We start from the raw sequence: 20,481 nt of genomic DNA on the forward strand, positions 1-20,481 counted from the left end.
CTGCCAGGGAAACACAATGCATGGATATTCCATTGACACTTGGAGCATAAATCAGGTGGAATTGCTCACAGAAGCAGACCCAAAGCATCTCGCTGTGAATCCAGAAGAGTAAATTTGGAGTCTCCTGGGAACTTTGCCATCATTTGTTTTCATTTCTCTGACTTCTCCTCATTTCTGCTCGGGATTAGCTCTCCCAACAATGATCACAGCAAGAGGGAAACCTGCTCCCAGGGGAATGGGATGAAAGCAACATTTACCAAAGTAAAGCCAAGCGAAGAAATCAAAATATGAAGAATTGAGTTTAAAAAAAGCCAGTCACAAAGTACTTAAAAAAGAGAACCAAAACGGCTTTAACTCTTGCTCAACCACTAAAAACTCTGTAGCCTTGTTGGGAGGCTGAAAAGCAGAGAAAAAAAAAAATATCTCCAAACTCACCAGAACCTCCCAAAATCATCTTTTGCACTTCTTCACATTGCCCACATTGTGCACGATTTGTTCCCTAAGGATTTTGCATTTTATCTAAATACAGAAAAGCCACATAACATTATCACCTTTGACTTTTGACTCCTGTTTCTCTTGGGTTCAGACCAACATAATCCAGCCAAGGATGTGAGCACACAAACTGCTCCTCACATTATCCAAGCAAAGCCATTATTAGCATTTTATTGGCACATGAAGCCAAAATGAACGAGCTCGAGCCCTTGGCAGCCCGTTCCACCTTGATTTAGCTTCTAATTACAACTTGCCCAATTTTCAGTGTCTTGTCCTCGGGGAGGCAAACCCTGAGCTCCATCTGGACAAACCCTGGCTTCCTTCTCCTCCCCAGTGATCCAGCCAGCTCCAAATGAAGCTGTTCTCCTTGTCCTGGCCTGGGTGTCTGGGGAGGTTCCAGGGCCATCTCTCAGTGCTCTTGGTTGAACTGAAAACCATCAAAAACCATCAAAAACCATTAAAACCATTAAAAACCATTAAAAACCATTAAGACCATTCCACTCCTTGAAATGATTTTCTGCCCTGAAAACTGAAGAAAATGCAGATATCCAGAAGCCCCAGGGCACTCACCTGAGCAGGAGCACATCCAGGAGATCCCTCAGAGGTGAAATCGTGGAGCAACTGACGGGAAACACAGAGCAGCTGGAGATTCCAGCGGGGAGCAAGGAAAGCAGCACCTGAATGTGGCCTGAGACAGGTGGCAAAGGCCTGGATCAGCCTTTTCCTGCTCCCTCCCCATCCCCACAGCCAGGAATTCCTTCCCAATATCCCACTGACCCTGCCCTCTGGCACTGGGAAGCCGTTCTCCCTTGTTCTGGCACTCTGAAATGCTCATTTTCCCAAGGAGCAGAAAGTTCCTGATTATAAAAATATCCAGCACACACCTAAATAAAAATTACTGGGAGTTAAAGTATCCCCTTCACTCCAAGCAAACAGAAATCTAGGGATTAAAGGAGCAACAACTTAAAATTTAGGCCTCCTGAGAAAAAAAAAAATTACAATCAGAGCATCTTTGGAGCAGCAGGAAGGCAGAGATGTCCTGGTGCTCCTCCAGGCACGACATCCTACCTGTGTAGCCAGAGTGACTCTTTTGTTCCCAATATCCTCAGATTTCCGATGGATCTCACCAGAATTTGCACACAAATCCCCTCTGGTTTTCCATCTCTCCAGTAAAAACCACCAGCCCTGTGTTATTTTCCCCATTATTTCATGGAATCTCAGAGTATCCTGAGCTGGGAGGGACCCACGGGGATCCAGTCCAGACACCCCAACAACCCCCCCATCCCTGACAGCATTTTCCACTTGAGTTCTGGCAAAAAAAAACAACTCTTCAGATAGTTCCTCCCCTGAAATCCCCCTGAAAACAGGCTTGAAATGCTTCTTAATTACAAAAGTTAAATATTTATTTATACAAATATGATGAGAAAAATCTCATGCAGACTCTTCACACACAGGAACAGAACCCAAATCCGACTGGGATGGCTTCACCACAGAACTGGGGTTGGAAGGCTGAGGGGGACGTGGCGCCCACGGGAAGTTCTGGGTCGGAGAGCTCTCCTATGGAACATGTGCCAAGATTTTCACACTCTTCACCAAGATTAACAATTAATAGCTGATCACTACTACTCAGAGGACTGGACAGAGACGGATGAGCAGCGGGAGCGGATCCTGCAGACCACCAGACCCCACACACTTGGTGGAAATGCCGAGTGGCCAAAAGATTGCTGGAGATAATTCCCCTAAATGATGGAAATGCCTTGAGATTGCTCTGGATGGCATCTGCTTCTGCTTAATTATAAATCTGCATCGGAGTCATAACTTGTGTATATTACAAGTAATTTGCATAATTAAAACAATTAAGGGATCGACATATCATGGCAATTAGAAATGCATCAAACTCGGGATGTTGTACAAAAGAGAGCTTCAATATGAAACATTAATTCTTTGAGAACAAAACATCCTTCCCGTTCCTGCCGAACAGCCTTCCCAAATCCGCTGGGGGCTCCCCAGGCTCCGTTCAGAGGCGGTTTTCCCTCGGGATCTCCCACTCCTGGTGGTGCTCTTGGACCCCGAGCGTTTTCCATCCTTCCTTGGACTCCCCTCCCGCAGCCGCGGCCTGGGCGCGTGTCCTTATTGCCAGTTTCAGCTGCTTTTATCTCATTTTCCGTAGCCTTATCCTGTTTTCTTTGTCCCTCTTCTTGAGAATAAGAATGAACTGATTGAAAAAATGCTCCTGGTCCTTCTTCTTCTGGACGAGGCGGAAGCGCTGGTCGCGGCCGTACTTCTCGGCGAATTCCTTGAAGGTTGTCCTGTGGAAAAGGAGACCTTGGGAATGAATCTGGGGCTGTGCCAGGGCACCCCCAGACCTGCATCCACCCCAAACACGAGGAGTGGGGATGGATGGCACCAACAGGATGGAAAATGCGGGATGAAGGAAGGTGAGACCACCCTAGGGCTTTGGACACCTGGAGCAGCCTGCAAGGAGCAAGGATTAACTCTGGGATTTGAAAATGGATTGCTGGTTGGCAGGAGGCTGCTGAGCCATTAACACAGGGCTCACAGACCAGTGGCACCGAGTTTTTATTTCAACTCCTGCATATTTTGTACTTCCAAGGCGAGCACACCTCGCAGGGTTTGCTGCCCTCATTGCCTTTCAGGCTGCGTGCCCAGCTCCTTTCCCCAAGGTGACTCTTTGCTTTTTATTGGAAATATTTGGGATTTATTTCCCTCACTGTGTGCCTAAATCAAGGCAGGGAAAGGAGCTTCCTCAGTCAGCTCCCAGAGCCCTTCAGGGGTGAAATGCTCCAGGCCTCTGGGCCAGCACAGCTTTTCCCTCGGAGACTGGGAATATCAGTGCTGGATGCAGAGTCTGGGTGGGACATCAGCCCAGAATATTCCTAATGTTGTTGTAAAATGTTTCTTGTAATTACAATTATTACAGCCCCCGTGCTGTCTGTATCCGTGTGCCCACACAGGTCATGCTGAATAATTATCTGTGTATTTTATCAGAGAAAGCAGTAATTTCTTTGTTCCAGCAATTTAACAATGTTTATAATGTAAACCCCTTTGTTTTCATGTAATTTACAAATGAGAAACCACTGCCCTAAGCACTGCTACCGTGTTGAGTCTGGGTCCATCACTTGAAAAACAAAGTGAAACATAAATTGTGCCTTGCACGCTGTATTTTAATTTAATCACAGAACTGTAGAGTCACAGGAGGGTTTGGTTTGGGAGAGACCTCACAGATCATCCTGTTCCAACCCCCTGCCACGGCAAGGGATGCATTCCATTAATTTAATGGCGTGGCATTAACAGGAACTTTGTGAAATTGCATTTCCCTTCCACCAAACGCCGAGACTAAATACGATTTCTGAGTAATTACACTTACATGTGCAATATGGATGAGACTGAACGTCGTGGTACTGATTTTACATAAGTAATGTGTGTTCTATAATCACATACAGGAATATGAAATAAATGTGCTGTGCAAAGGATTGCACATTCTGAGAGAGAGAGGGAGAGGGGAAGGGATGGAGAGAGGGAGAGATGGATGGAATATTTCCTCTCCCAGGAATGCAACAAAATACAGGAAAATATCAGGGAAGAAATGCCAGCATTGGAACCGGGATCTTCCACTTGCTCTGAAGAATTCTGGGCTGAAAAAGCTCAGCCTAAATGACAAAGCCGAGCTTCCCAACCCTTCCTAAGGCAATGCTCACCTTGGGGATAACTTGGATTCTTCCAGAAGCTTCTTGAACTCTTCCTTGGCCAACAGCAACTTGTTCTTCCTCTCTTTGTACTCCTCCCTGACCCGGGTCTTGACAAACTGCTCGAAAATCTGGCCAAGGAGGGGGCACAGGACAAGGAGTTATTGACAAAGCCTTTGTGGGGGCTGCAGTCCTCATCTGCCCTCCCCACGTGCCCAGGAGTTTTTATTCCATCACCTCCAAGGACTGGCCCCCTGTCCTGGCTCTAACTGGCCATTTCATCAAAGGCTGGCAGTGTTTACATTAATCCCAGAACCCCAGACTGGTTTGGGCTGGAAGGACCTTAAATCCCCCCCAGCCCCAGCCCTGCCATGCCCCACGGGCCCAGGTTGCTCCAAGGCTGATGAAATGATTTCAGGATTGCAAGGAACGTGTCTTGACGGACTCATCATGGTCCAGGTGTTGTCCTTGCCCGTTCCCTGCAATAAATCCCAAACTCCCTGCTCAGGCTCTCACTTTCCATCCTGGCAGCTCCTCATACATTTTCATTCCTCTATTTCCTTATTATTTTGTTTCATTTTTCTTTTCCCTAGGAAAGGAAATATTGGAAAGGGAGTAAATGAAGATGTATGTGCCCAGTGCTCTGGTAAACACCTACAGGAAGCTCTCTGGACAACCACGGGCCAATATGGAATAAGTTCATTTTTCATCCTGTTTATTTAGAAAATGGACAATTCCATATTCAAAATTATTCCTTCTGCAGGATGACAAAAGGCTTTTAAGGGAGAGGAATAACCACAGAACAGCAGCGTTCACCTTCTCTGCAAGATCCCTGCATCTCCCCTGCATTTTGCAGATTCATCTGCAGACTTTGGGGCCCCTGGTGATAATTAATGCCCAAATTATCAAGGCAGCAAAACTCCACATGCCTTTGGAGCTCCCCAGAAAAGCCCAACGCTTGCAGAAAGCCCCAGTGCCGTGTCCAGATCCTGCCAGACTCCTGGGGAATTCCTCAACAGTGGAAATCCAGCAGTGTCTCCACAATATTCCAACAATTCAGGGTAGAACCATCACATTTCCCTCCCTGCAGCCAGCCTTCCCAGGAGCTGTTCCTGCATCCCAAGGGACGGGAGCCGGTCCCTGTGATCAGACCTTGCTTTTCCAAGGAGACAGCACTGGGAATCACAGAATACCCCGAGTGGGAAGGGACCAGCTGCCAGCCCCCCAAACCCCACCGTGTGCCTGGTGAGCACCACCCCGACGGGCAGAGCCAAACCTGTGAGCCCCCAGAGGGGAATCCTGATCTGCAGGCACTACCCAAGGAACTGCTCCAGGATCCCACTGGGTTTTGGGAGGTGTTTGCTGCAGCCAGGCCCGGGCTGGGGGCAGAGGTCACTCACCTGCCTCCTCTCCTCGGGGTTCAGCAGCAGGTAGCGCGGGTCAAACACCATCTTGTGCAGCTCCTTCTCCCACGTGGAGAACGCCGACACCTGGGGGCACGGCATTTAATGAGGATGGGGAAGGAGCAGATGTTCCCAGGAGTTCAGGGAGCCGAGGAACCCCTGGGCAGGATTCCTGGGGTGGCTGAAGGGGAATTCTGATCTCTGGCAGAGCTCTGGTGGCCTCCACACCACCAGGACTGATTTGCTCCTCAGCGAGGCTCTGGGAGATGCTCGCTCCCCATCCGTGGTGGAAGGAACCTGCAGCAGGCAGGAAATGCTGGATTGTGGCGCTGTTTGTGCAGGTCCAATTCCCACAAAAGGGACAACTCCAACTGCAGAGCTGGGACTGTGACCCAGCTGAGGCACTCAGGGGAAGCTGGCAGTGAACATCTTCAGAGCACCACGTTCCCACGGCACGGGACGGGAATGTCACATCCTGCAGGGCTGCATCCAGCCCCACGGAGCACTTTGGGTTGGAAGGGACCTCAAAGACCACCCAGATCCATCCCCTGCCTGGGCAGCAGCAATCGCCAGTATTTCAGAACCTTCTAAACACCCCCAGTCATTTGTTGGCTACAGGAAAATCTGAAGGAAATAAAATACTCTAATCACTCCAACAAAAGAGTGAATTTGCTAAAAAAAAGCCCTTGGATGTGAAGTGCAGTTAAACAGTAATTAACATTCCAGCAGGAAAGCTCTGATGAAGCAAAGGGGCTTTAAGTGGACTCGTTTTCCTCTCAGAGTGGTTTGAGATGGGGAAACCCAAAGCTCAGGGTGCCCTCGGGATCTGAGGCCATGGGGAAACCCAAAGCTCAGGCTCTGGGGATCTGAGGCCATGGGGAAACCCAAAGCTCAGGCTGCCCTCGGGATCTGAGGCCATGGGGAAACCCAAAGCTCAGGCTCTGGGGATCTGAGGCCATGGGGAAACCCAAAACTCAGGCTCTGGGGATCTGAGGCCATGGGGAAACCCAAAGCTCAGGCTGCCCTCGGGATCTGAGGCCAAGTCCCCCCAGCATCCCCTTGCCACAGCCTGAGCTCCCCTCCCCGTGTCCCCTTTGTCCTGAGCTCGGGGGTTTCCAGCACCAGGAATCCTCCTTTCCTGGTGTCTTTCACATTCTCCTGGACATCAGCTTCGTTCCCAGCAACAAGCCAGCTCTGAGCTAAGGCTAATTAAGCCCAGACTAATTCATCAGGTAATCATTCCAGCTGAGGATTTTGTGCTTAGCAATCATTCCACTGCACATTAGGCAAACGTCCCCTAAAACAACCTGGTATTTCTGATTTCATTCCAGTTACACTTCACACACAAATCCCCCTCTCTCCCCAGGATTAAGAAGGCAAAACCTTGAGACAAAACACCCCTGGAATCCTTTCAGCAGTCTGGAGAGCAGCCCAGCAGGGAGAAGACTTTCCTGGAAATGCTGGCTCAGAACGTGGATATTCTGAGCTGGGTGGGAGAGGGAGCCAGGAAGAACCTTCAGTTTCCCTCTTCCTCTTAGAGTTTTGTGGAAACTTTGAAACTTCCAGAGGAATATCCAGATTTCTGACACAGGAAAACTCACCCCGGACTTCAGAATAAAGAGTGCCTGTGTCTTGGAACTGTCCCAAACCCCCTCTATTTTTAAAATGTTACAATAAATATTCTTCTGTTGATATAATTTCTGTAGGAAGCTGCAGAACTCCTCTGGCAAACTCCATCTGCTTCGAGCTCTTTGTGATTCCTTCCAGCAGCTCCTTGAGGAGGACAGGGCAGGGGATGGTCATTAAATAATTAGATTTTGATGGCGTTAATGGCATCCCTGTGCTTCAGCCATGCCAAGCAGCTGCTGCTGAGCTGGACAGCTCAAAAAATGTTCAGAGTAAAAGCAAAGTAACCTCTTCTCTCCCCATTTTTAAACATTAGCAAATCCAAACAGTGAATTCCCCAAATTCCTTAATTTTAGGAGCAAATCTTACATAGAAACACCTGAGAATCCTGTTCTAGAACAGCCCTAAACCTTCCAAACATTGACTTATTGCCCCCTGAGTTGCAATCTGCCAGCAAAGTCTTCATGCAGAGCTCATTTATGGCCCTTCTGCATTTCTGCAGCATAAATAACAAGCTGTATTAATAAAGCAGCTCTGGCGTGGGGATAATTCACTGCTGAGCTGCTGAAGCTCTAATTATCCCCCTTTAAAGCCTGCTGATTACTGGGATAAATTTTATAGGCTTTAGTGTCTGACAACAGCCACCTTGGGCTGTATTTCCTGTGGGAATGACATTCCCTTTATGGGATGCACGTGGCAGTGTGGGGGGAGGCAGAAGATCTGCACCCACTGCTCATTTTACACCTCCCTGTCCCCAACCCTGCAGCATTCCCTGCTCCTGGTGCTCAGCACAGCTCCAAACATCTCCAGAGCATCCCTTCCCAAGGGTCTGGATGAGCATTAATGGCTCCCAGTGCCAGAGGGCAGGGCTGGATGGGATTTTGGGCAGGAATTGTTCCTGGCAGGGTGGGCAGGCCCTGGCACAGGTGCCCAGAGCAGCTGGGGCTGCCCCTGGATCCCTGGCAGTGCCCAAGGCCAGGCTGGACATTGGGGCTGGAGCAGCTGGGACAGGGGAAGGTGTCCCTGCCACGTCAGGGGTGGGATGGGGGGGATTTGGGGTCCTTTCCAACCCAAACCATTCCCTAATTCCATGATTTTGGATGGTCAGTAAGTGAAATTGGCTCCCCAGTGCTGGAGTTTGTGGTGATGGACACTCAGGAGCTCACAGGACAGCTCCTGAGGTGTGAGGTGCTGGCCAGGACAGCCCAGGACGGCTGTGCCCACAGCCCCACGTCCTGCTGAGCCACTGACCGTGCTGGAAGAGCTGCTGCCTCTGGATCTCCATGGGATACAAACTCCGGGAGTTTGTCTGGAAAGGGCTCCCGTGGCAGAAAGCCCCCAGCGGCACGGGCTCAGGGACAGAGAGCCCAGCGCTGGTTCCTGCCGAGGCTGCTGAGCCAGGCCAGGAGCGGCTGCAGGAGCGTGCTGTGTCCCGGGAAGGGCTGCTCCTTACCCCCCTCTCCAGCAGCATGTCCCTGAAGTGGGTGATCCTCTCCTCCAGGGGCGGTGAGATCCGGCTGGCCGAGCCTTCCTCCCCTCCCTGCTCCTCCTCAGCCCCCGCAGCCTGGCACTCCTCTGTTCTTTACAGGGCAAGACAGACAAGAGGTCAGCAGTGCTCACCTGCCAGGCCATTTCATCCTTTTAATCCTTTTAATCCTTTTAATCCATCCCAGACGTGCTGGGAGCTGCCACTCCTGGAGCCGTGGGTGCTCAGGGATGGGGAATTGACCCAGAGCTGCAGCTGGGTACCAAACCCGGGGCTGCTGAGGCAGGATGGTCACTCAGAGCATCTGACACCCAAATTCAAGGTGCAGCACAGTGACAGCTTCATGCAGCCCTCGCCAAGGAGGGGTGACCCTAAAGGGGCCTTGTCATGCCAAAAACTACAACCAAGGGCTCGGTTCAGCAGGTCTGTGATAACCCAGCACGAGCTCCGTGCCTGCCCACGCTCAGGACACCAGGGATGGGTGTGGGAAGCCTCAGAATTGCTCTTTCAGGGGTGATGCAGGAGAATGTGAAGCACACGTGGTAATTAATGAAGGTCAGCAGCAGGAGCAGCGGGGCTGGCTCTGAGAGCAGGGCAGAAACTGCTGCTCTCCAGCCAGGGAAAGCTTTGAGCCAGTCTTTGGAGTAACACACAGCCTGGCAGCCTTGCTTGTAAGCATTTCCTAAAGGAAGAGTTCCCCAGACAAAGTCTGGTGATGCCCACGGGAAACAGCTGCAGAGAATGCTGGCTCTGGTGAGGACCTGGAGAACAGCTCCCATCATTTCCCCACAGAGAACAAAACTGCACTCAGCTCGCCCTGCTTTGTAGCAGCCCTTCCCACCACCAAATACAGAGAAGTAAACTTCAGAACTTACTTATTTCTCTTAGTTTTGATGCTCAGATCATCGTTTTCATCCCCTGGACAAGAGCTAACACACTTGTCTGCTGTAAAGAAAGAAGTCATTATCAGATTTGAATGAGAGAAATGGGAATACAAATTCCTCAAATTGACTTCTCTTCCCTCGTCTCTGCTGCTCAGGTATTTCCTGGCTTTCACCCTCCACAGAGGGTTTTAAAAATAAAAGTATTTTATAAAATCCTCAGAACTGCCTTCATCCAAATGGGAGCGACAGCAATAAAGTGACCATTTCCAGTCAACAAAATTCCTCATTTTTCATTCATGACATGATTGCTTTAAATCTTATTATTGTTTCACCTGATCCTCCCTCCTCACTTCCCTTCTAAATGCAGCCAAAGACATTCCTGCAAAATCATTTCCGTGCTGACAGCCTGAAGGATTCAGGGGAGGTGACTCCCACCAGAGCTTCCCTCCTTTCCCATCTCTCCTCCTCGGACCAGCCAGCCTCAGGGTGCTTTCCCAGGAATTCCAGCAGAAATTCCAGAATCCAACAATCTCCACAGCCCTGAGGCCTCAGAGCAGCCCCAGGGCCCGGCCAGCCCCTGCTCTGCCCTGGACACGGCTCCCTGGGCACTCAGAGCTTGGATTTCCAGTCACAGACAAGGGGAACAAATCCTGAGTTCTGCAGTGTTTTCCCTCCTCCTCTGCCACCTGCAGTTGTCACCAAGCCCCAAAGGACACAGAGGTCACATCCTGCACTGCAGGCCCCCAGCACAGCGCTGGGAAATGCTCAGGGGCTGTTTCTCTTCTCTGAGTGCCAAAGGATCCAAAATCTCTGTGGGAATTCTGTAAATTACATCATCCCAGGTTTTCAGGAGGAAATCTTCCAGCTGTGTCCAGGCTGGACAGGGCTGGGAGCAGCCTGGGACAGGGGAAGGTGTCCCTGCCACGGCACTGAGGGCTCTGAGCTCTCCCAACCCAACCATTCCAGGATCTGATGACTCCACAATGTCCATTCTCTATTCATTATCAGGAGAAGCTCCTCAGCCTGAGCCTGAGCTGAAGGAGGAGATCCCAGCAGATGGATTGCTGCCCCTCCTCTCCAGCCCTGGTGGGAACCCATTAGGGAAGAGCCACATCAATCTCCTGCAACAAACACTCGGTGGAGGAGGAGTAATTGAGAAATGAGCAATTTTTCATTTATGCCCAAATTTAAAAACCACTTGATCCTTCAGCAGAGACAACCCAGAGCATCCCGTGGATAACTTCACTTGACTTTTCTTTTATTTTTTTAAGATGTTTGATTTAAAAATCCTAATTAAATCTCAGCAGCAGCCACTCAGCTAAATAAATGTGGGGAGCATGGTTGGGAACACTCAGCTCGTTTGTGTTATTTATTTACTGGAGATTACGAGCTAAGAGAAGAGGTAACAAATAATTCCCCCTCACCTCAGAGCTAATCTACACTAATTACAAAGTGCTCCAACACTGAGCAGCCACAAGGCCCAATTACAGCAGGGAAGATTAAGACTGTTTAACAACAATGAAAGTCACGGCCCTAAAAAAAATAACAGGAGCATGAATCAAATCTTTGTGGTAGAGATAATAAATGAAAAGGATGGAACACAGCAAAAAATAGATTTTTGAAGTGGCACCTATCAGCCCTGACTTTAGACTCTTCTGTTAATTAATTAGAGAGCAGGAACAATGGTAGAGACCATGAACAATGACCCTCAGCTTTGTCTCTGGCCATCCCTTGGCAGGAATTCACTGAATCCCACAATTAAAAGCTCTTTTTCTCTCCTGGAGAATGAATTGCAGCAGATTGCAGATTTGCAGGAATTAGATCCACAGCTACAACCCCTCAAACCACACAGAAATACAAAACACAAGCACCTGCTGAGGAAACTCCCAGAGCAAAATGCAATTACAGCTGTGGCAACAGGACACAGACGGAGAGAAGCTGATAATGGCTCACCCCTGTGTCCCTGCAGGCATGGGGTTTTGGTTACTTGGGGTTTGTGGGGTTACTTGGGGTTTTCAGGGGTTATTTGGGGGGTTTGCAGAGGTTATTTGGGGTTTGCAGGGGTTATTTGGGGTTTTCAGGGATTATTTGGGGTTCACAGTGGTTGTTTGGGGTTTGCAGTGATTATTTGGGGTTTGCAGTGATTATTTGGGGTTTGCAGTGATTATTTGGGGTTTTCAGGGGTTATTTGGGGTTCACAGTGGTTATTTGGGGTTCACAGGGGTTATTTGGGGTTCACAGGGGTTATTTGGGGTTCACAGTGGTTATTTGGGGTTCACAGGGGTTATTTGGGGTTCACAGTGGTTATTTGGGGTTCACAGTGGTTGTTTGGGGTTCACAGTGGTTGTTTGGGGTTCACAGTGGTTGTTCGGGGTTTTCAGGGGTTGTTTGGGGTTTTCAGTGGTTGTTTGGGGTTTTCAGTGGTTGTTTGGGGTTCACAGTGGTTGTTTGGGGTTCACAGTGGTTGTTTGGGGTTCACAGTGGTTGTTTGGGGTTTTCAGGGGTTATTTGGGGTTTTCAGGGGTTATTTGGGGTTTGCAGGGGTTATTTGGGGTTTGCAGGGGTTATTTGGGGTTTTCAGGGGTTATTTGGGGTTCACAGTGGTTGTTTGGGGTTCACAGTGGTTGTTTGGGGTTTTCAGGGGTTGTTTGGGGTTTTCAGTGGTTGTTTGGGGTTCACAGTGGTTGTTTGGGGTTCACAGTGGTTATTTGGGGTTTTCAGGGGTTATTTGGGGTTCACAGTGGTTATTTGGGGTTCACAGTGGTTGTTTGGGGTTTGCAGGGGCTCACTGGCAGCTGTCCCCCTGGACCAGAGGCAGTGCCCATCCCTGCTGGCCCGGGGGGACAGGACAGGTCCCACAGCAGCCTGGCAGTGCCACCACCCCGAGCTGTGATAAAACAGCGCCTGCAAACAGCCACGAGCCTCGCTTCCTTCCCCCTCCCCACTGAGGAACAAGCAGCAGCTGAAGGGTGGTGGCTGCTCTTTCCCCACCAAAACCAGAATATTCTGGAACTCCCAGCAGCCAGCCAGGGCCAGGAGCAGTTCCCACGTCCCAGTAAGGGACAGCGCTCCCAGTAAAGCCAGCGGGAAGCCTCGGGAGCTGCGGCAGGAGCAGGGGAGCCTTTGGAGCAATCCTCTGAGCTTGGAGAGATTCCTGCTGGGATTTTCCCTCCTGCCCAGGCTGGCTGGAGGAGCAGCAGCACGGAGCGTGTGCCTGGGGAGCAGCTGAGTGATGCTGCTAATGCACTGCTAATGCACACCTCCAGCTCGGGCAATAAAACACCCTGAGCCTTCTGAGAGGGACTGTATCCATCACAGAGCCATCTCCTGCAGGAAGCCACCCGCTTCTTCATGCCAGCAAGGGGCAGCCTCAGCCCCCGGCTCGGCGTTCCACTGAAAACAACATCCTGCATCACCGTCAACTTTCCCTTCCCCGGGAATCTCCCTCAGCTCCCACTCTAATTCCAGCCCTCAGCACAGCCAGCTCCAGCTGCCAGGGGATGCCAGGGGATGCCAGGGGATTCCAGGGAATGCCAGGGAATGCCAGGGGATTCCAGGGGATGCCAGGGAATGCCAGGGAATGCCAGGGGATTCCAGGGGATGCCAGGGAATGCCAGGGGATTCCAGGGAATGCCAGGGAATGCCAGGGGATGCCATGGGACTCCAGGGGACGCCAGGGGATTCCAGGGGATTCCAGGGAATGCCAGGGGGTGCCAGGGGATGCCAGGGGATGCCAGGGGATGCCAGGGGATGCCAGGGGATGCCAGGGGATGCCAGGGGATGCCAGGGGATGCCAGGGGATGCCAGGGGATGCCAGGGGACAGGGCAGCAGTGCCAGGGTTGGGTTACTTGCTGCAGCCTCCAGCTTGCGCTTGTGCGGGGGGTCCTCGAGCAGCCGCTTGATGTCCCCGCGGTGCCTCAGGTCCAGCGGCCGCTCCCACACCGACAGCTGCATGCTGGGGTTGAAGAAGAACACCCGGTCATCTCCAGTCCACACCACACACCTGCTCCAAGAGATAAAGCAGCCTTAGAGCCTGGCCAGAGCCAGGAATCACCCGCAGTGGGGGCACTGCAGCCCTGGGGACAGCCTGGGGACAGCCTGGGGACAGCCTGGGGACAGCCTGGGGACACCCCAGGGACAGCCTGGGGACAGCCTGGGAAAACCTGGGGACAGCCTGGGAAAACCTGGGGACAGCCCGGGGACAGCCAGCCCGGGGACAGCCAGCCCGGGGACAGCCAGCCCGGGGACAGCCTGGGGACAGCCTGGGGACACCCCAGGGACACCCCAGGGACACCCCAGGCCCTGCCCTGCAGACACAGCTGGCTGCAGCTGGGGTTCCTTCCCACACCCTCCCTCGGGCCATTCCCCAGGAAAGCTCTGCCAGAGGGACCCTCGGCAGTGTTTCCCAGCTCCCAGCCCAGGAAAGGGCTCTCACCACGGGGATCCTGGCACTGGTGTGGATGCCACGGGCTTGTTCCCGTTGGAAGCGCTGTCAGCCTCAGCCACGAGCTTGAAGGAGTGGTCCTGGAGAGACACAGAGGGGTGGTTAACAACCAGCAGCTGCAGATCCCCCCTCAGCCTGGAGGGGGTCACCCCATGGCCAGAACTCCAGGAGAGGCTTTATTTTATTTAATTTATTTATTTTATTTATTTTATTTATTTATTTAAGTTCTTTTATTTATTTTATTTGCTTTAATTTTTTATTTTATTTATTAATCTATCTATATCTATCTATCTATGTCTATTATCTATCTATCTATATATCTATATCTATCTATATCTATATGTATCTATAGCTGTATCTATAGCTCTATCTATATCTATCTATATCTATGTATCTACCTGTATCTATCTATCTATATCTATCTATATCTATATCTATATCTATGTATCTATCTATATCTATATCTATCTATATCTATATCTATATCTATGTATCTATCTATATCTATATCTATCTATATCTATATCTATATCTAAGTATCTATATCTATCTATATCTGTATCTATATCTATATATATCTATATCTATCTATATCTATGTATCTACCTATATCTATATCTATATCTATATCTATATATATCTATATCTATATATATCTATGTATCTACCTATATCTATATCTATCTATATCTATATCTATCTATCTAATCTCTCTACCTATATGTTTATTTTTTTAATTTTTTTTTAAATTCCAGCCAGCTGTCTCTGGAACAGCTCAGGTAAATGGGAATTACAGAAATGCCTCCCCACAGCTCAGGTAAATGGGAATTACAGAAATGCCTCCCCACTCAGAGCAGCAGCAGTGAAAAGGCAGCCAGCAGGTCGTGTCCATGCCAGCAGGTCCTGTCCATGCCAGCAGGTCCTGTCCATGCCAGCAGCTCCCAGGGGAGAGAGGGATGAGGGAGAACTCGGAGCGTGGCCCAGCAGGAGAGGAAAGGCTCTGGGGCTGCCCAGGGAGGCTGAGGAGCTCTGCTCCCTCCAGCAGCTCCCCTGGGCTGCTCAGGGACAGCAGCTCTGCACCAGGGGCTGGCTGTCCTGTCCCCCGCTGCCCCTCTGTGCCCACCACACTGCAATAAGGTGCTTGGAGCTGCTGGAGAGAGCCCAGAGGAGGCACCAAATGATCCCTGGAGCCCCTCTGCCCTGGAGCCAGGCTGGGACAGCTGGGAATGTTCACCTGGAAAAGGCTCCAGGAGAGCTCAGAGCCCCTGCCAGGGCCTGGAGGGGCTCCAGGAGAGCTGGAGAGGGACTGGGGACAAGGGATGGAGGGACAGGAGCCAGGGAATGGCTCCCAGTGCCAGAGGGCAGGGCTGGATGGGATTTGGGGCAGGAATTGTTCCTGGCAGGGTGGGCAGGCCCTGGCACAGGTGCCCAGAGCAGCTGGGGCTGCCCCTGGATCCCTGGCAGTGCCCAAGGCCAGGCTGGACATTGGGGCTGGAGCAGCTGGGACAGGGGAAGGTGTCCCTGCCATGGCTGGGGTGGGGTGGGGGGGATTTGGGGTCCTTCCAACCCAAACCATTTTGGGATTCCACGGGGAGCAAAGCATCCCTGACAATGCCAGAGCTCCTGCACAGCTCCGAGATAAATTCAACCCAAGGCTTTTTAAAATGCACTGCAGGGAAGGATCCTGCACAGCCCATCCTGCCCCTGGGCCGGGTTTGTGCAGCTCAGAGGTCCCAAAGGCTCGGGAGGAGGCTCCAGGACTGACCTTGTCACTGTCACTGCCCGTGGGGCCACTCTTCCTCTCCGTGTGCAGGATCAGCGTGGGCGGGCGGGAGGCTCTGCTCGATTCCTTGCCACGATCTGTGAGGGGAAAGGAGCTCTTTTACCCTGAAATAAACTCACAAGGAGCCCAAAGTGCTGAAGAAAACCCAAAGTGCTGCCCCGTGGCTCTGAGCCTCCTCCTGCCACCCCTTCCTCCGTTATCCACACACCCCCCCTTGTGCCCAGGATTCATCTCCTCTCCAAACACCACATTTCAGTGGAACACATGAAACCTCCTTATTGCACCGAGTGTGGGGTCCTGCCTTCCCTGGGGACACCCTGGGACACCCTGGGGACACCCTGGGGACACCCTGGGGACACCCTGGGGCACCCTGGGGACACCCTGGGGACACCCTGGGACACCCTGGGGCACCCTGGGGACACCCTGGGGACACCCTGGGACACCCTGGGACACCCTGGGGACACCCTGGGGACACCCTGGGGACACCATGGGGACACCCTGGGGACACCCTGGGGACACCCTGGGGACACCCTGGGGACACAGGCAGGGCTGGCAGGGCAGGCCTGGGCTCCTGGCTGACCTCCACCATCTCAGAGGCTTTTCCCAACCCAAAGCATTCCCTGACCCTCTGCTCCTCATCCCCCTGGGCACCCCCTGTTCCCAGCCCGCACATCCTGCTGTGCTCGGCTAAGCCCTGCAGGAATCCCCAGGGAAGGAGGGATTGATTTCCAGGGGAAGCAGGGAAAGAACATTTCCCTCTCCTTTACAGACAGCTGTCTCCATCCTGAAATGCTGAAGTGTCTGCTGCCTGCAGAGGTGTGACAGCAGCGAGGCCTCTGGGGACAGCAGGGGTGAGACAGAGACCGAGCCAGCCCAGCACAGGAGCGTGCACAGCACGATGTCAGTTAAACACAGGATTTTCTTCTTTTGGGGGGTTTTGTGTGCTTGTGCTCCTCATTTGGGGTGTGAGCTGAGCTGGCCCATCCCTCCTGCAGCAGGACAAGGTGTGTGTGACTCCTCGGGGTGTCCCCAGGTGTCCCTGGGGCTGGGAGAACCCGGGACAGCGGGAGGTGTCTCTGCCACGGCAGGGGGGGATGAGCTTCCAGCCCAAACCACTCTGGATCCTGAGGTTCTGTGTGGCACATCCACCTCTTTTTCACCCCCAGCAGCACTGGTGAGCTCAGCGGCTGGAGGATGAGCAGGAGATGGAGATAAATGCTCCTGATTAAAGAGGCTTCTCCAGGGCTCCACGGCAGGTACAGGGACATGAATAATTCACAGCATGGCAAGGAAAGGTGAAGCAGCAAAACTCCTTGGGTATAGCACAGAGGATGTTGGGTGTGATCACAAACATCTCATTAAAAGCAGAATTAGAGAGGGAGGGGAAGAGGGAAGATGGATTCATGCCATGAGGAGCTGTGGACAAGGCATCATAAAAATTTGTTTTGTAAAAATATGCAGAGGCCAAACCTCCATTAATATCAAAAAAGTTTAACATTTTGACTCTTAAAAGCTCCCAAGAACTGGATTTATTAAGTACACACATCCCACACTGTGGTGTTTATCCTCCCCCAGAATCTCCACAGGTCAATTCTGTCTCTTCCTACAACCTCACTGCTTTGGTGTTTGAGATCAGCCTGAAACCTCCCGTGACAGATCCCAGCTCCTCCTCTGCTGGGTCTAACTCAATCCAAGTGTGGGATCCCAGTTCTGGCTCCACAGCCAGGTCCCTGCTCCAGGCACTGGGATCCCACCTTGCCCTCAGCACTGCTCCAGGGACACAGCTCCCACTCCAGCTCCTGCCCTCCCACACTGGTTTCTCCCCTTTGGGTGCTGTTGTTTTCTGCTCTGACCATTCTTGCTGTGCCCTCCAAGGGCTCCTTTCCCCTCTCAGAACAGATCTCCCTGAGCTGAGCTTTTCTTCTTCCTGCCACAATCCGTGCCCACCCTCCCTGGTATTCTGCAGGGGATTTGCAATGGGAACAGGAGAATGACACAGGCAAATTCCTTGTTGGAATTTGGAGTTCAGGGACAAACCCATTCCATGGTTGGCTTTTCCAGGCACACAGCCAGCACTGCCCAAGAGGTGCTGTTTGCTACTGCCCTGCTGGAACCACAGCCTGCTTTGGGTTGGGAGGGACCTTAAAGCCCTTCCACTGCCCCAGGCTGCTCCGAGTCCCACCCAACCCAGCCTCGGACCCTTCCAGGGCTGGGGCAGCCCCAGCTCCCCTGGGTAACACAGTGTAACCCCCAGGGAGGAGGTCAGCTAGGTTATGTCTGAGCTGATCCCTAGGAATTCCTGGAAAACACCTTTTTTTCCCCCAGAACAGCGCTGGGCAGGTGCCCTCAGGGCCCCGTGGTGCCTCCAAGGTGACGAGAGCAGCACCTGAGTGGGCCCGGGCCAGGCAAAGGAAAACCTGGGGGTCCTCGGGGAGCCCATCCCTGCAGGAGTGGCAGGACACAGCTTCCAGCCCTGGGATGGGCACACGGAGCAGCACCCACCTGCTCGTGCCGGCTCCATCAGGTTGGTGGCCATGAGGGTGACGGCGGGCGCGGCCACGGCGGTGACGCGGGTGACCTGTGCTGGCACCAAGGGGCCCGCGGCCGTGTCCAGCCTGGAGGCAGAACCTGTGAGCAAACCATAAGGGAAGAACGGAATTTGTCCCTAGGAAATAAAAATTCCCTTTAGAAGCCTCGGCTGTTTTCCCCAGCCCTCGAGGCCGGTGCTGAGCACGGTGCTGCACCTGCTGCTGCACCTGGGGGTCTCGGGCAGCTTTTCCAACCTCAGTGATCCGGTGAATTCATCTGCTGAACGCATCTCCTGCCCCCACTGCGGGGTTAAAACGAGGCTTGTGCTCAGCTCAAGTCCTGGCCACGATGCCCACGGATTCTCAGCCAATAAACAGCGCCAGAAATTTCAAACTAATGAAAATGTGGCCCTCAAAGTAAGAATTTTCCAGGATAGATCAACGCCCTCCCAGCAGGCCACAGCAGGACCAGTGTTCTCATTTTAAATGACACTCCTCTGGTTTCCTCTGTTACTCATCACAACTTCTTTGTGTCCCACTCTATCCACGGGGAATTATTTTGCCAATTCTTTAAAAGTGCATCTTTGTCCAGGATTCGGTCTGCTCGGCCCAGGCCCGAAGCAGATCTGTGTGCTTTGCTGACGTGCATTATTCATGAGCAGTCAGTAAGGCGGGCTGCTGCTAGAGCAGGTCTGTCACACCAGGCTCCCCAGCCCCACACAGCCCCTGCCTGCTGCCAAAGCTGAGCTCACACCTGCACCGCTCGATCCCGACTAACTGGGCACGGGATTTTCCAAAGGGCACAGCCCCATCTCGTGCCAGGCTGAATCCAGCTGTGCCAGGCTGATCCAGCTGTGCCAGGCTGAATCCAGGTGTGCCAGGCTGAATCCAGCTGTGCCAGGCTGAATCCAGCTGTGCCAGGCTGAATCCAGCTGTGCCAGGCTGAATCCAGGTGTGCCAGGCTGAATCCAGCTGTGCCAGGCTGAATCCAGCTGTGCCAGGCTGAATCCAGCTGTGCCAGCAGCAGTCCCCATGTCAAACTGCCCAGACACAGCCCTGCTTCAGGGCAGACTGGCAACCACACAATTCCCAAGCACACTCCAGGATTTCCTGCCCCTTCCTTCCACCAGCTACTCGTGGTTCCCATCCCAACTTCTCCACATTCTGGAATAACACTTGTGAAAGCTTCAAGCTGTTCTAAAAGCCCACTCACACACTCTGAGCGCTCTCAGGGACCCGTGTCCCACCACATCCCAACACAGAGCACGGAACCCCAGCCTGGGCTGGGCTGGAGGGGTCTCAGAGCCCACCCAGTGCCACCCTGCCACGGCAGGGACACTTCCCCTGTCCCAGGCTGCTCCCAGCCCCATCCTCGGGTTCTGCCAATTCTCTACAGCCAAAACTGGAATAATTTCCATAACTTGCATAATTATCCCCTGCAATTCCAGCCAGCACTCGAGACGAGCTCTGCTCATTCCCCACCTCGGCTTCTGCCGCCTGCTCAAACGTGACTTGCCATTATATAATTTCAGCTGCTTCTTTCTGCTGATTTATTATCCAATCCAGGAACAATATCAGTGCATCTTTTGATGTGATGGGAGCAATTATCCCACGGCTTCCATCCGCACCAGAGTCAAGTATATATAAATATATATTTATATACACATATATATGCATTTCATACATGCAGATCGAGTTCAACTGCTTACTTTAATTATAACTGCTGCTCACCAAATAAGCTGGAATGATTTAAGGCAATCTTAACCTTTAAGGAATAAATATTTATGCTTTGGAGCTCTTTGTGCTTATGAAGAGCAGTCTTTGCAATGGATGGCTTAGGAATACAAATAAAGCCTGGATGGAGTTGAATGTCACGATGCAGTATCAGCCCTGGTGTGAACTGAGCATAACCTGGGCTGGAATTACAGCTGGATGTGAAGCACGCTCCCAGCGCCCCGTGATTGCGTTTAGGGCAATTTCACTCTAAAACAACGCTGAGGAGGGGGAGGGAGGAGGAAAGTGTTCTTCCCTGTGAAGTTTGGGGTGATTGCAGAGCCAGGGAGGCCTGATGAGCCAAAGGTGCCTCTGGAGAACGTGTTCTGAGATTATTTCAGCATTTCCAGCGTT

General features: G+C 51.9%; 1 protein-coding gene across 1 annotated transcript in view; it reads right to left on the reverse strand.

Moving 5' to 3' along the window:
• Positions 1-1,994: 1,994 nt before the first annotated feature.
• Positions 1,995-20,481, reverse strand: part of TCERG1L (transcription elongation regulator 1 like) — a 46,404-nt gene continuing 27,917 nt past the window's right edge. The window contains exons 5-13 of the mRNA XM_005528849.3: positions 18,329-18,454; positions 15,809-15,903; positions 14,035-14,123; positions 13,448-13,602; positions 9,590-9,659; positions 8,682-8,808; positions 5,600-5,689; positions 4,212-4,330; positions 1,995-2,801 (exon numbers count right to left, since the gene is read on the reverse strand). Coding sequence (XP_005528906.2) covers positions 2,645-2,801; positions 4,212-4,330; positions 5,600-5,689; positions 8,682-8,808; positions 9,590-9,659; positions 13,448-13,602; positions 14,035-14,123; positions 15,809-15,903; positions 18,329-18,454 — 1,028 coding nt within the window. The 3' untranslated portion in view covers positions 1,995-2,644. The remainder of the gene's footprint in view (positions 2,802-4,211; positions 4,331-5,599; positions 5,690-8,681; positions 8,809-9,589; positions 9,660-13,447; positions 13,603-14,034; positions 14,124-15,808; positions 15,904-18,328; positions 18,455-20,481) is intronic.

Source organism: Pseudopodoces humilis, chromosome 9, assembly GCF_049639895.1.
Source record: "Pseudopodoces humilis isolate 2021_Gansu_Grassland_sample_001 chromosome 9, ASM4963989v1, whole genome shotgun sequence".
NCBI classification, from domain to species: Eukaryota; Metazoa; Chordata; class Aves; order Passeriformes; family Paridae; genus Pseudopodoces; species Pseudopodoces humilis.